The sequence below is a fragment of the Saccopteryx leptura genome, chromosome 7 (assembly GCF_036850995.1).
Source record: "Saccopteryx leptura isolate mSacLep1 chromosome 7, mSacLep1_pri_phased_curated, whole genome shotgun sequence".
NCBI lineage: Eukaryota > Metazoa > Chordata > Mammalia > Chiroptera > Emballonuridae > Saccopteryx > Saccopteryx leptura.
Window position 1 is genome coordinate 85,867,972 of NC_089509.1, and position 14,666 is coordinate 85,882,637.

General features: G+C 39.6%; 1 protein-coding gene across 5 annotated transcripts in view; it reads right to left on the reverse strand.

The window, feature by feature from the left end:
- Nucleotides 1-1,596: 1,596 nt before the first annotated feature.
- Nucleotides 1,597-14,666, reverse strand: part of FTCDNL1 (formiminotransferase cyclodeaminase N-terminal like) — a 38,604-nt gene continuing 25,534 nt past the window's right edge. For 4 of the 5 annotated variants that reach the window (XM_066345306.1, XM_066345307.1, XM_066345308.1 and 1 more), the window contains 2 exons: nt 12,078-12,263; nt 1,597-2,548 (listed from right to left, as the gene is read on the reverse strand). In XM_066345306.1, coding sequence (XP_066201403.1) covers nt 2,112-2,548; nt 12,078-12,263 — 623 coding nt within the window. In that variant the 3' untranslated portion in view covers nt 1,597-2,111. The remainder of the gene's footprint in view (nt 2,549-12,077; nt 12,264-14,666) is intronic. The other variant, XM_066345309.1, reaches the window with a different exon arrangement.

The following is a 14,666-nucleotide window of genomic DNA, read 5'->3' on the forward strand; positions in this document are numbered from 1 at the left end:
AGAGGTGATTGTACTGGTTTTGAAAATTCTTTATAACAAAAATAGTAAATTTTGTTTTTCGATCAAAGGCCAAATTCAATCAACTATATTTCAAACCATTAACTAAACTGCCTAGGTAGCGCCAAAGTCCAATCATAATATATAGATTAGAAAGGGGAAAACAGGCCTTTTATGTTCGAATATTTAACGGATATGAGAAACTTGCCAAAATTTTATTTAGAAAGTATGAGCTTCATGAAGTAATTTTATTCAGATGTTTTTGTTTTGTGTTTATAAACTCTTGTGGAATTAATATATACTTATTAGTAATTAATTGCAATAAAATATACATAATATAAAATTTACCATTTAACCATTTTTCAATATACAGTTCAATGGTATTAAGAATTCATATTGTTGTGCAACCATCACCACCATCCAACTCCAGAATATTTTTTATCTTTTAAAACTGAAACCCTGTACCCATTAAACAGATGTTTGGTTTTAAATAGGCCTTGTACAAAGCCAGAAGCCTGGAATGCTGTGACAGGAATGTGGAAAGGTTGATTCAGATAATGTGAATGAATCAAACAAATCCTCTCACAACTTCAGATAACTCAGTGGCACCATGTGCTTTTACCCTCTCTCATCTGCTGATGCCCACAGCTGAAGCAAAACTCTGGAATAGCTCTGGAAAGAAGAGTGTCTGGAAAGAATAGGTTTCATCTTTACATTTCAGCTTACAAAGTACTTCAATCTAGTTCCCCAGAATATAGCTGTTGTTCAAGGTGAGAACTTTTCCCCCTATTTTATAGGTGATGGAACTCTGGCTATGTGAAAGGAAAGAGCAAGGACTGGAATCCAGGCCCTCCAATCCACTGTCCAGTGCTCATTCCACTAGGCTGCGTGGCCTCTGCCTTAGCCTCAAAGAATGAGGCACTACTGCTTCTCGGCTCTCAGACTAAGAAACGGACCCATCAGGTCTAATTGGACAGCATTTGTTCTCTTCACCAGAACAACTAAACTTCCTATGCCTAAAAACCAAACCTAGTCCATCATTTCTCCATCTTTTTGGTATTTATTTTGACAGTGAAAAGAAAACACCCAAAGAAGAATAATTCTGCAACAAAATTAATACAACCAGATTCAAGAGTCAAATGAATAAAATATTAGGATATATCATTGGATCTTATGTGAACATTGAATTCATTCTTTCTTTTTTTAATTCCTTAAAATAAATCCACATCATGTGCTCTTATTTAGAAAGACCATAATCTTTCTTGCTAAACAAAATCAATGAAAAAATCGATTGCTTTGCACTTTATGAATAGAAAGTACCTTGTTCTAAAGCATTATATAAATACTAAAGATGTATGTAAAATTGCCAGAATCAACAAGTGGCTTCTTTTAGTTCACAGAATGACTGCTCAAAAGCAATATATTCCCTAAATCCTCAGACTTTCCATTTAAATTCCAAAAAGGATAAACACAATTCCTTGAAGTCATGCCCAACACCACCATTCCACCTCCCAATATAAACATTAAAAAGTTAGGCAAATCGGGTTTTTGGAGTTATCTCTGGAATAAACAACAGGTCACCCTAGAAGTGGGAATGCAAAAAAGAAGAGTCATGCTTTGAAAGAGTGATTTTATTTTATAATGCTCTCCACTTTTTAGTCACTTAGTACTTGATTTTTTTAAAGTACTCATTACAAAAATGATTACTTAAAAAATGAAAGTTGAATACAGAACTTGGGAATAAAGAGTTTGGGGAAATCAAGTAAATCAAGTCTATTTTTGGTTTTGTTCACAATAATTAAAGGTGGTTCAGCAAGCATGGATATACTACTCAGATGATTCAGGACAGCTTCTAAAAGACACAGCGCATAAGCTTTATGCAGAGTTGGTTCTCAAGAAGTTTTAATGACAACTAGAAATATCATAATGCAATTTATGAAAAATCTAGAAAGACTGGTTATTGAACAAAGAATGTTTCCAACACACAGCTATAACTAAGCTCTTTGTATCTTCCCCTCATCTCCACTGGCCTCCCTCACCCCCCCCCAAAAAAAAACCCCACTTTGTAATGATTGATATTTTTCCTTAAAATTTCCATGAAGCCTTAAACTGGATCACATGAAAACACCTCCCCGTATCTTCCAGAACTCCCCAATACTTTCCCTTATAGCATATTCAGCACAGTTCTTGCACTCTTGGGGTGTAAATCCAATCAGTGCTCTCCCTACAGTACCAATTCCCCGATCACCGGCCAACTTCTTAACTTGAGCTTCTATATGATGAGGAGATACATAAGAGAACTGATCCCCGAGGACACTATAAGCCATGTATCTCGAGTCTTCTGAGGTTGTTGCGGCTTCTTGGTCTTCAAAACTCTCTACGTTGCAGGCTATCTCAATTTTCCCTTCATGGGGAAAAGCCATTGCTTGAACGCCCTTCAATCCGTTTGCATTTGAGCCCCGAATGGCACCAGCAATCTCTTTTCCCAAAGCCAAGTCTTGAGAGTCTATGGTAACGTTGCAGTTCATCACATAGGGGCTGGCGCCGATGCCTAAATCATTAGAAAAGCCTGTTAATCGAGCAAAGCAAAAACCTCTCTTTGAATGTTCTATTCTTTAACCTATTTTAATCCAAGGAGCTACCTGTACTTGGTTTTATTTTAGAAATTACAAATATCTCTTATTATTAACTCTAGAATTACATATATATATGTGTGTGTGTATATATATATGCTTTATAATAGAGCTATTTCAGAAACTTTTATCTACTCTGAAAGTATCTAAAGGTTGTTTTTTTTTCTAGAATGGTTAAGAAGACTCCAGACCTTCCAAGATATCAACAGAAAAAAAGAAAGCACACCTTAGTATTAAATATCAACAGCAGCAAAAAGCCTTGGCCTTTCATTTACTTCCACGGTCGTCTCCACAGGGTTGGAATTCAGAGTGAGGCCTAAGGGTCTGGGCGACAAGAGTAAATCACACTCTGTACCCATCCCTCCCTCCCCAATCACACTCCTGATATCACTGAGCTAGGTGAACACCCAATTCAGGAGAACCTCAACAGCAGTCTTGGTTAGGGAAGGTCACTAAAAGGTGACAAACAGCCATAGAACTGAAAAGGAAAAGTCACTTGTGTCTCATGAGTGTGGATTTGGCAGCGTTTGGAGCACGATGTATATGTTCTTTGGTACAATCTTTGGAAGCACCTCTTCCTTCCACACGCAGCTTCCCCAGGGCCTGGGACTGCCAGTGCCCCCGGAGAGCCCTGTTACTTCAGAGCCCAGGGGCAGATGGCCCTCTTATTCCTATTCTTGCCTCAGGAATCGTGCAGCTCAAGTTACATAAATAGCCCTGCTCTAATTATGGTTTACATTATAAGATGGACAACTTGGTTAAATTAGCATTGGTATAAAGAGCTTAGGTTTGCAGTTTCTTCGTTTTGGGGGAACCTTACATTTCTAAAAGCAAAGTTGATTAGGGATTGATGGGGGATAAAAGGCTGACCTCATCCTCAGCATATGACAATTCCTTAGCTACTATTTCAACATTATTTTACTGTCACAGTTTTTTCTTGCCACTTTCAAACTTATTTTTTATGATGTCAGTATCCATCAGAGATATACTTCTGGGTTCACTTCCCCCTAGACGGCCGTGGTTTGGGGGCTTTGCTGCCTTAGCCTGAGCACTCTCATACAAATAGACGCTTCACAGAAAATCAGCACACGGAAACCACATTTCGTCTTTTTTCCCACACATGTACACATAATGAAACATTTCAACTCCTGATGCTGGGCCTCTTCCTACTGGGAATTCTGCAGAAATGAATCAGATTACAGTATTTCTCCATAATGCTGATTTCATAAAAATTAAATTTCCTAACAGTCAATACATCTCTCTCTCATAATCTCATACACAATCACTTACTCTAAATATCTTTGAGAAGTATATCAGTTTTAACATTTCACAGAGTACATTGGAAAAAGATTTTTTTTTTTTGTCAATGCTAATGTCATTCATTAACAGAAAACATCCAAGCATGGTTTTTCTCTCTTCCATCCCTCAACAATAAATGTTACGAATAGTCCCATTTCTTCAAATCTGATATTCATACCCTATTCTCATTCAAGAAGTGGTTTGATCTGTAGCATCACTCCAGCAATCCACTGATGTTTTGCTGAAGAGTGTGTATCTATATATTGAGTGGCAGGAAGTACAACTATTCAAAATACATATTGGGCCTATTGTGCTTTGCTATTTCAAAATTCTGATATGCCCAATCCACATTCAGATGTTCACATGCAATTTATCATCTTGAGGGAGCAAGTTACTTTCAATGGAAGTTCCTTCCTATGGAGCCAGGGTTCTTCCTCCCCACACTAGGGTGGCATGGGCCATTCTATCCTCACAGCCGCAGGACAGTTCCTGAATCCCACACTCAACAAATTCCAAGGCACCAGCATATGCCCAATGACTGTCCCTTTAATAGTAGAATTTCCAAAGGTGATCGTTCTTGTTAACAAATGAATTCATTGCCTAAGATTAATTATTGAATATAGAGAACGTCTAGATCCTAAACCCAGAATACAAGAGTTTAAGAATACACTTGTCCCAATATTGATTTACGTAATTTAAAAAAAACCCTATTTTAAAAATGCCTTCAAAATTAAGTTAATTATTTCTTAGAAAAATATAATTAATTAGAATTAGAAGTAACTTTAATAGTCTTTTTTAAATTAAATAAAAGGTAACCACTTAACACAGAATGATCATTTTTCATGTATGCCATTGTTATGTATATTTTAAACTTTTCTATTAAACTTCTATTTTTTTAGGTGAGAGGAAGAGAGATAATGAGGCAGATTCCCACATACACCTCAACCAGGATCCACCCAGTATCCCCTTCAGGGGCCGATGCTCAAATACCAAGCTATTTTTAGCGCCCGAGGCTAATGCACTCCAAGAGAGCTATGCTCAGTGCCCAGGGCCACGCTTTAACCAATCGAGCCACTGGCTGCAGGAAAGGAAGAGAGAGAGAAGGGGAAGAAGGAGGGGAGGAGAAGTAGATGATCACTTCTCCTGTGTGCTCTAACCGAGAATTGAACCTAGGACGTCCATATTCTGGGCTGATGCTCTATCCACTGAGCCACCAGCCAGGCTCTCTTTCTATTAAACTTTAATTATTATACATAATCATTTGATTTGTTTTATCATTATATCTTACTTAAGCAGTGAATAAACAGAGACAATCAATGAATCTGAGAAGTTTCTGATCTAATCAGGTAGCAGTTTCCTTCCTGAGGGGTTATGAAGCCATGACTCATTTCTCCCTTGGAAGGGAAGAAAGGAGGGGAAAAGAGAGGGAAAAAACACCTTCTTTCTACCCAGATGCATGCTTTCCCAACTTCCTCCATTTAATCTTTTTCAAGTCTAACACCAATGTGGTGATATAATTCTAATGAATCAAATTCTGCTTTTCAATCCAGCAGTTCTATTGACCTTATTCGAATGCTGAATGTGATTGTTTATGCTAATTTCAACTTAGTAAGGATTTTTAAATAAGGGGAGATCATCAATCCCAGCAAATCGTATTTCTAGTTAAATGTCATATAACGAAAGTAATTCCATTTTTTCTCTAAAATTAGAAACCTGGTGTGCAGGTTTGTTTCCCAGTCTGCGACTTGGCTGCCTCCTGCAGGTTGGCACTGGCGGCTCTGGCGCAGCACCTCCTCACGGCAAAGCCCCAATTCTCACCTTTCTCCAACGCGACTGCCACAACGCCCTGCAGCAAGCTAGAGAGAGGGGGGAAAAGCTTTGGTATGATTTCACTTTCCATGTGTTCTTTAATGAAAAACTTATCATTCTAAATATTGGTGTTTACTCCTAGTTAAATACTTTTTTTTATCAAAAAGAAAAAGAAACTGTGATTCAGCTACTATTATTTCACTAGGAAATATAACAGGCCTGATGTTTTCCTGACAATTCTGTTATTTCTTGTGTGGAAACACTGTATTTATCATATACTGCATGGTGGTGATTCAGATATTGTAGAGACCTTATGGTGAACTGATATAGATGTAAACTCTTTATGCCAGATTGTTTAAGCAGAAAAAAAAAAAACCCCAAATGCACTTAATTAACATCTGATGTGTAGCTTTTGCAAACACAAATGCAATATTTGTGTTTGAGCACTGGCAGTAATGACTGTGAACTATGCTATTAATGTCTGGTTTAAAGATGCTTGTGGTAGGACCACGTCTGGAATAACACAAATAAAAAACTGCATTCAGACAAAACAATAGTGAAGAGCCCATTAGAACAGTGGAAAAGCAGAACTCAGAAGAAACATGTGTCCTTTTTTTGCTTTTATATCAAATATAAAAATTATTCTCAAAATTAGTTTTAGGTACCCTTACCTTCAATCATTTAAAAGTGAAAGGCGTCTAAATGTATTTTCCTTCACAGAAAATGTTTCATTTTCGTGGGTCAGAAGTTGCTGAGGGATGTCTTTAGAAGTTCTACTTATACTGAACTCCTCTTTGGTGGCTTCTATTAAAACATGCATGAGGAGAGTGCTCAGGTGGTGCTTTGGAATATTAGTCATTTTTATCTGAAGAGAGAACTTCAAATTTGTGGATTACATTACAGTTTGAATAAATAGAGAGAGTCTCGTGGACCAACATGCAACTCCCTCATTAAATACTTCTTTACTGAAAACCTTCTGAGTGTCAGGAACCATGCAGGTCACGGGGTATAAAAAGATGAGGAAGGGTGAAATAAGATAACACCTAGGCTAAATGTGGTCTTTGCTTCAGAGTAATAAAGAGAGCAAGGTGATAGATTTGGAACTCAGGTTCAAAAATATAAACAGTTATTACACCAAAAGCAATTAGTCATCATTACACATTGGGAACTTAAATTTTTTAGAACATGTACTAAAGAGAAACCACAGCTGAAACAGAACATCTGATGACTCAGGCCGTAAAACTCACACATGCTTGCTGAGCCCCACGCTCCCAGGGCAGGAAGAATGCAGGACTCATGCGCGTGGCCAGATCCACAGAGAAGAAAGCTAAGTGCAGGCCCCGTGGCACAGGGCTGGGAGTGGCACCGCAGGGGTCTAAATTCAATTTCTCTTCAGGGCTCTACCTTGGCTCAGCTATTTTTCTGCAACATGGCTATGATACCTTCCTGGTCTACAAGAAACAGTAGGCCTCAGTTTCTCAACTTTGAATCTTCAGAATAGCACTGATTCCGAGGGGAAGTCACAGAAGTTGGTACACATTCACGTTGTCATGGAATGAAGCCAGCCCAGGTGAGGGAACCTCAGGTGACTTGCCTGCCCCTGAGTTTTCTATAGTAGACCAGTGCCCTTCACCAGTTCACCGCCCAAGTCTTGCATGTGTCCATTACAGGTTACATATTTAATTACGCATCCAGACTTTCATCTTCCATCATCACAACTGGGTTTACAACCATACAGAAAATTATGAATATAGGTTCCTTAAAACTTAAAAGACCCATTCTAAAACAGGAAATTACTTTTCAAAGGCTGAGCAAGAGTTTTGATGTGGAGTAAATTGCATTATTCAATGTCAAGAAAAGTGGCTGATGATGCCACACTCCTCATTTACAGAGAGAGAAGTAGCAGGGGCAGCTCTCAGTAACCCATTTAAATAACTAAACAGAAGTCCCTGATTCCAAGATGTACCAATTACCTCCATCTATGATTCCTAAAGCATCATATGAAACTATGTAGTTCAAAGAATTGTCCCTGTATTTTTAAACAATGATGCAAACAGTATATGCAGGCCATTCATATAACATATCAGCCAGCAGTGTTTAAGTTATCCCATAAATGTTTAGGGTTTTTAAAATATATATGTATAAAGTATTTATTTATAGATCCAAAAGTATCAACTATTACTGCTTTGCCCTAATTTATGTTCCCCACGCGCTAGCCAACTACAAACTTTTAAAAGGAATTTGGTTTAAAAGATTTTGTCTGTTTGGCACTGACTAAGAGTGTTAGTCATTTCTGAGCTCACTTTTTTTCTCTCTTCTGTTTATAATATTCGTAGGGAACTTCAAAACAGAAACCTGTTCCCTCATAGATCTGCTTCCTCTCGGGGACTGTGTAGATTAATTTGTCACTGGAAAGTTAACTGTAAGTGTTCAGTTGATAGCACCAATCATTTCTATTTAATTTTTTTTTTTTGGAAAAGAAATAAACAGCAACAATGTGTTGAGTCTTTTCTGTTTTGATGGGAAAAGTGGAAAAATTTGTTCAGAAACAATGATATACCTAAAATGTTAGAAAAATATATAAAGGCATTAAATTTTAAAATAAGAAGGAAAAATCACCATTGTTGAAAACTAAACACACTGAAAAATTAGATGAAAAACATCTCTACCCTAATGATAGAGATGTTATAAATTCTACATCAATAGATAGTAATTTTTAAAAAATGAAAGCATTTTATTCCTTCCTACTTATATGTTCTTTTTAAGGGAAAATTTGTGCAAGTAAGGTCACCGAAGATTTGGGCTGATTGTGTCTTAAACTCAATCCCAGCCTGGTTTGAGAAATACTAGAAATGAATTGGTTATCAACATCCCTTATTCACTGTTCCACCTTGAAACACTTAGCACACCTGCTTTGAGCCTGTTAAACTGTCACCTAACCTTAGCACCTTTTTTCCACGTTCTTTGTACAAACTAAGCCTTCTAGCACTTGTCAGGTGACACAGCAGAAAGGATATGTGGGGGGGGGGGGAGCTCTTCTCCTTTTCCTTCTTATCTTGAATCTTCCATTAATCCAATCTGAATAAATACATTGAAATGCAGATCACTGATAAACCTTAATAATTATCCTTTAGGGAAGATACTGGAAAATAATGGAAAGACTGATTCAGAGAAATTACAAAAGTAAGTTGGAAGCACTAGAGATTTAAAAATGTTTTTCTTATAAATATATGCGGTAAATAAAATAGATGCATATATATTTTACAGTATTGAGGTCATACTGTTTAGACTAGTTTATATTCTTTGGCCTTGACTCTGGCTATTCCGTCTGCCCACATCTGGCTGCATCCACCTCTCCACCTGGCTACCAGCCTCATTCCTCGTCTTTGCTCCAAAGTGACCTTCACAGTGAGGCCTACTTCAAACTATCCCATTTAAAATCGCACTTCACCCCCGGCCCAGAACTCATGAGTTGTTGGTTTTTTCTTTGTTTTTTGGCTGTAACACTTATCATTGTCCAACGTGCTATATAATTCATTATTTATTAAGCTTCTTATTTATTGTCTATGTCCTCACCCTTACCCACTGGAATATAAATTCTTAGAGGGCACATAAATCCTACATATTTTGTCACTGATGATTATACCTGGTGCATATCAATTACTTAAACAAATATTTGTTGCATTAATTAACCACAAATTCTCTCTACATTCTATTATATTTTCCACGTCTCTAAAAATTCCTCCACAACATCATGCTTAATTGCTTGCGTAATAGTCTTTCACTTAGGTATGACTTAGTCTATTTAATCATTCTCAAATACAGTACTGAACATCTATATTCATGCTCTGATAAATATACCTGTACAGAAGTGCATGCACCTTTTACTGTTTCCTTAGGCTGTCACAGGCTCTCCTGCCAGGCAGCCATGTACGTTTTTAGAGCTCTTGCTGCACATCACCAGCTCTCGTCCAACAGCTTTAAACCGACTGACAGTACCATTAGCTGTAGGAGTGCTTGTAAGCACATCTTTACCAGTATCAAACACTGCCTTTAAAAGACCATCTTTAAACATTTTTGCACCAATTTTGAACATTTGGTCTTTAACTCAGATGTGCTTTTTATATCATATTAGAGTTTTTCCCAACTACTGACCTATTCATTCTCACAGCATTTCAAAAATGAGAACTGAGCTTTTTCAAGGGTTTGCTTCCTTCACCTGACCCTGAATGGAGCCAGCTCGCTGTATTCTAACACAGGATCCCTGTTCCCAGCTGCCGTCCGCTGACCGCACGCCCCGCGACTGAGTGCTGTGCTGACTGGGTTTGTGGTGTGATCCCATCAGTCTTAAGGGAAGCTCAAATTAGAAACTAAGAACTATATTTCCAAGAATTTAGTCATAAAACTTACACTTCTACACTTGTGAGACAAATTGTGGGAAAATAAGTTAGGTTCAAATTGGCAGGGAGCAATCAGTTTCTTCCTTGTCTCCATAACTACATACTGAAATGCATTTATAATCACTTTTTTATATGCCTCCTCTGTACAGGGAAGAAAGAAGTGGCCCTTTAGTACTGCATTTGCTACTTCATAGACATTATTTCTACTTCACAGTTATATGAGGGAGGTACCATTATTATATCCATTTCTTTTTAAAATTCACAGTGCATATTTATTAAGGCAAGGATCTATATAGAAAAAAACACTTGTTTTGTGTAAGGCATACTTGGGAATAAAACCATTGTACAGATCACTGCACGTCTGAAACCACAGTGCATAACAGACTGTCCACAGAAAAACGTTAGAGCAAACCAGGTGTATTTGTCAGACTTGGGTCATATATGTAGATCAGAAGACAAAAATAGATTTTCTTTGCTGATTATGTCCATTTCATAGACAAGGGAACTGAGGCTTGAGATTAAGGAACTCTTGGAGAATCCAACAGCCAAAACGCAGCAAGGCCAGGGTTTGAGCACCACCTCAAAGCCTGAGACTTCACTGCAGTGCTCTGTTTGATCATAGACACCACTGATTTGAGAGCAGAGTTCCGCCCCGGGGCTCAGGACTTGAGGGCCCTGTGGAAATGCAGCAGAGCTGTGCCACAGAGAAATGTGTTTCTTCTGCCTGCCCGCCTCCTGGGTTTCCAGGAGGTACTTTTGTAACAGCTGAGTTATTAATTGACTACCAAAACATTACCTAACATAGTTGAATCTGTGACCACTACAGAAGATATTTGAGAATAAAAGAATTAAGACTCAAATAAATGGCCTGACCAGGCAGTGGCACAGTGGATAGAGCATTGGCCTGGGATGCTGAGGGCCTGGGTTTAAAACCCTGAGGTTGCTGGCTTGAAGGCAGGTTCATCTGGTTTGAGTGTGGGCTCACCAGTTTGAGCATGGGGTCGCCAGCTTGAGTGTGGAATCATATACATAACCCCTGGTCGCTGGCTTGCCCCAAGGTCGCTGGCTTGCTCCAAGATCACTGGCTTAAGCAAGGGGTCACTGGCTTGGCTAGAGCCCCTAGGTCAAGGCACATATGAAAAGCAATCAATGAACAGCCAGGATGCAACAACAAGTTGATACTTTTCATCTCTCTCCCTTCCTGTCTGTCTTTCTCTCTCTTTCTCTTGTTTTCTCAAAAAAACAAAAAAAACAAAAAACTGACTCAAATAAATGGCACCAGGATGGTGACATGCAGGAAGTGGAGATGCCGTGTTGGAGGAGGACACTGTTGCCTTCTTCTCTGGTGAGCCCTACACACGGAGGGAGCAGCAGAAGGCGAGAGCTGGCGAGATCAGTGGGAAAGGCGGATACCGTTCCTGGTGTTTGCTCACTTCGTTCTAGAAGCCCATTATCTAGAGAACCTTTTCCCCAGCTGCCTCCACAACGGACTTCCAGCTGTCTGCGTCAACGTGGCCACACTGGACTGTCAAGTTCTAAGAAACTTTCCTACCAGCTAAAAGTAACCTCTACCTATGTCCCTACCCACAAGTGTCCCCATGCCACCCCAGAGATAAGACTCACACCTGGCACAGCACCTGGCCTCCAGGGTCCCAGCCCAGTGTCAGGAGTTACAACCATTCTCATCATCTATGGCCATGCTGCTGGGTTTATTATATACATATATCGTGAATATCACTCTAAGGGACTACCACTGAATAGCTGAGGAGGGCTTCTAACCCTCCTTATGAAGACATAGGGGAAAGAGCTGAGAGGACTTCACACACCTCAATAAGGAGCCCCACCTGTAACTTACACTGACTGTGCAGGGGAGACCAAATTCAGTGGATCTCAGGATTCTATTATCAAGTTTAAAAACAAAAACAGAATGAAACCACACCTGTTAAACCACATCTTCGGTCAGGTGCAGCTCCCAGGTCAGGTTCGAGAGCACCGAGGTCCCTCCGTGTGAACCAGCCCAGCTGCTTCCTTCTCTGGACGAGGGGGCGCCTCGCAGGCTGGTCGGCCTCGCCGAAGAGAAACACGCTGCTGCCCGGGACACGCAGGACCAGCTTCTCCGCCAGGCCTAGGGGCAGGCGGAGATGTTCACAAAAGTAAATGAAAATCAGGCCCAGTGTAAGAAAATAAAGCATAAAATTTTTTATTGTGGTATAATATATTTAACACCAAATTTACCATCTTAACCATTTCTAAGGGTAAAATTCAGTGGCATTAAGTACATTCCTATCGTTGTGTAACCATCACCACTAAAGCATGTAATTCATACTCACTTTAAAAATCAAAGTTTGAGCATAATTTATTTTCCTGTGCAGTTAGTTTCATAATAAAAGTTTGTCTTTGTCCAAGAAGGCTAGAATTTCTAAGCCATTACAAAGCCAATCTCACAAGAGTAATTCATTACTAAGACTGGTGATGAAATTGGGGCCTTAAGTTCTTGAACAATTTTATCACAGTCCCAAATTGTGAATATTGTTAGGGAGAGATAAAAAGAGTACAGGGGCCAGATCTGTACCGTCCAATATGGTAAACCTTACCTACATGTGCTGTTAAGTTTTAATTTTAATTAGTCAAAATGAAATACAATTAAAAATTAAGTTTTTCAGCGGTACTAGGCATGTGTCAAGGGCTCAAGAACCCCACACCGGAGGTCTCCATGTTGGACAGCGCAGGCGCAGAGCACCCATCACTGCAAAAGCTCTGATGGACTGTGCTGGACCAGAGGTTCCATAAAAAAGCCTCCTCATAGCCTGCCCAGGTGGTGGCACAGTAGACAGAGTGTCAGACTGGGATGCAGAGGACCCAGGTTCGAGACCCTGAGGTCACCAGCTTGAGCGCAGGCTCATCTGGTTTGAGCACAGCTCACCAGTTTGAACCCAAGGTCGCTGGCTTGAGCAAGGGGTCACTTGCTCTGCTGTAGCCCCCAGGTTACACATGAGAAAGCAATCAATGAACAACTAAGGTGCTCATGAAGAATTGATAATTCTCATCTCTCTGCTTGTTGTCTGTCTGTCCCTCTCTCTGTTACAGAAAAAAAAAGAAGCCTACTCATTAAGCATCACTTTGTGGAGGCAACTCTAACATCATTTTCTGTCCTCTTCTTCTACTCTTTAGATCCTGTCTCTGACCGTATCCTCTCAAGGCCAGTTACAGAATTGCTATCCTATTTATTCTAGAGAATTGCTTTAGAGAACCTCTGTTTGCAGACGGCACATTTTCATGGGGCTAATTACAATCCCCTGTAAGTAAAGACAGAGCAAAAAGTTTTGTCTGATGTATAAAATTTAGGTATTTGGGGAATATTAGTCCCAACCTGGGACAGCAGGAATGTGGGCTTTCTTTTTTTTTTTAATTTTTAAAAAATTTATTATGGTTACATAGATTCTACTGGAGGTACATCATGGAATATCAGCGGCTGAGACAGGGCCTCTAGTCACATAAGCATAGGAACCTGACCAACTACAATTTTAGGGTCCGTTATTTGTTCGCTGGTTTCTAATATAGACTACCATACTGACAGGAGTGGTGAAACATGGAGACTACTAACAAAGATTCTGGATCTCTGGATTGTACAAAGTCTTGGCAAATGTTCTTTCTCTGAGACAGGTAAGGACTCCAGCATGAGAAGCCCATGATGTAGATACCATGAAGCCAAGAAAATCTCCCAGATTTACTAAGTGAGATCTGCTTCTTTAATAATCTAAGATACTGAAGGACCACTGCTCCTGGGGGGGGGGGGCAGAGGTCAAGGCACATACAGTCAGCTGAGGTTTCAGAATTGTAAAATACTGTTTAGGCAGTTTGCTAAATTCTCAAATCCATATGGCAGACAGTGGGGGTGGCAGAAGAAAGCGTAGAATGTTTTTCAGATGATAAGATGTAACATTCCTAATTGTTTGGATCCCTCATATCTGCTCCAACACTTTGGCTACTGCAGCCTAAAACACAAATTGTGATGCCCAAAGCCTCTCCTACTAGATAGTGTAACGTATTTTCTGGCTGTGCCAAGTTTTCTGCCTATCCAGGCCAGCACCTCCATTTGGAACTGTAGTTCTGGAGAACCGCGTAAGTTTGTAAAGCCCGGAATGCTGCAAAGTAGGGCTTTTGGAGCCTGCTGCCTAAGGGTCAAGCAGTGGGAGACATCTGCAGTACAACCTACAGCTGTCAGCAAGTGGGGGTTAAGGGCAGGGCTGCGTTTTGGTTTAGTAGAAACAGTATATGCTTTTTGGGTTTGCATACTATTTCTGTTCTTTAATAGATATTTGGGATCTTGAACAATTTAATTGACATCTTTGAGCCTCAACTTCTCTATCTGTAGTGGAAAAGAAAAACGCTTCCTCTACAGCTCTAAATCCTTACCTAGAAATTTGGCAATCAAAAGGGGAACAAAGCATTTACCCTGCCTTTCATGTATAAACTGTATTTCAGAGTAGCCAGACAGCCTGAACTGATGAGGGAGAGACTTTTTAAT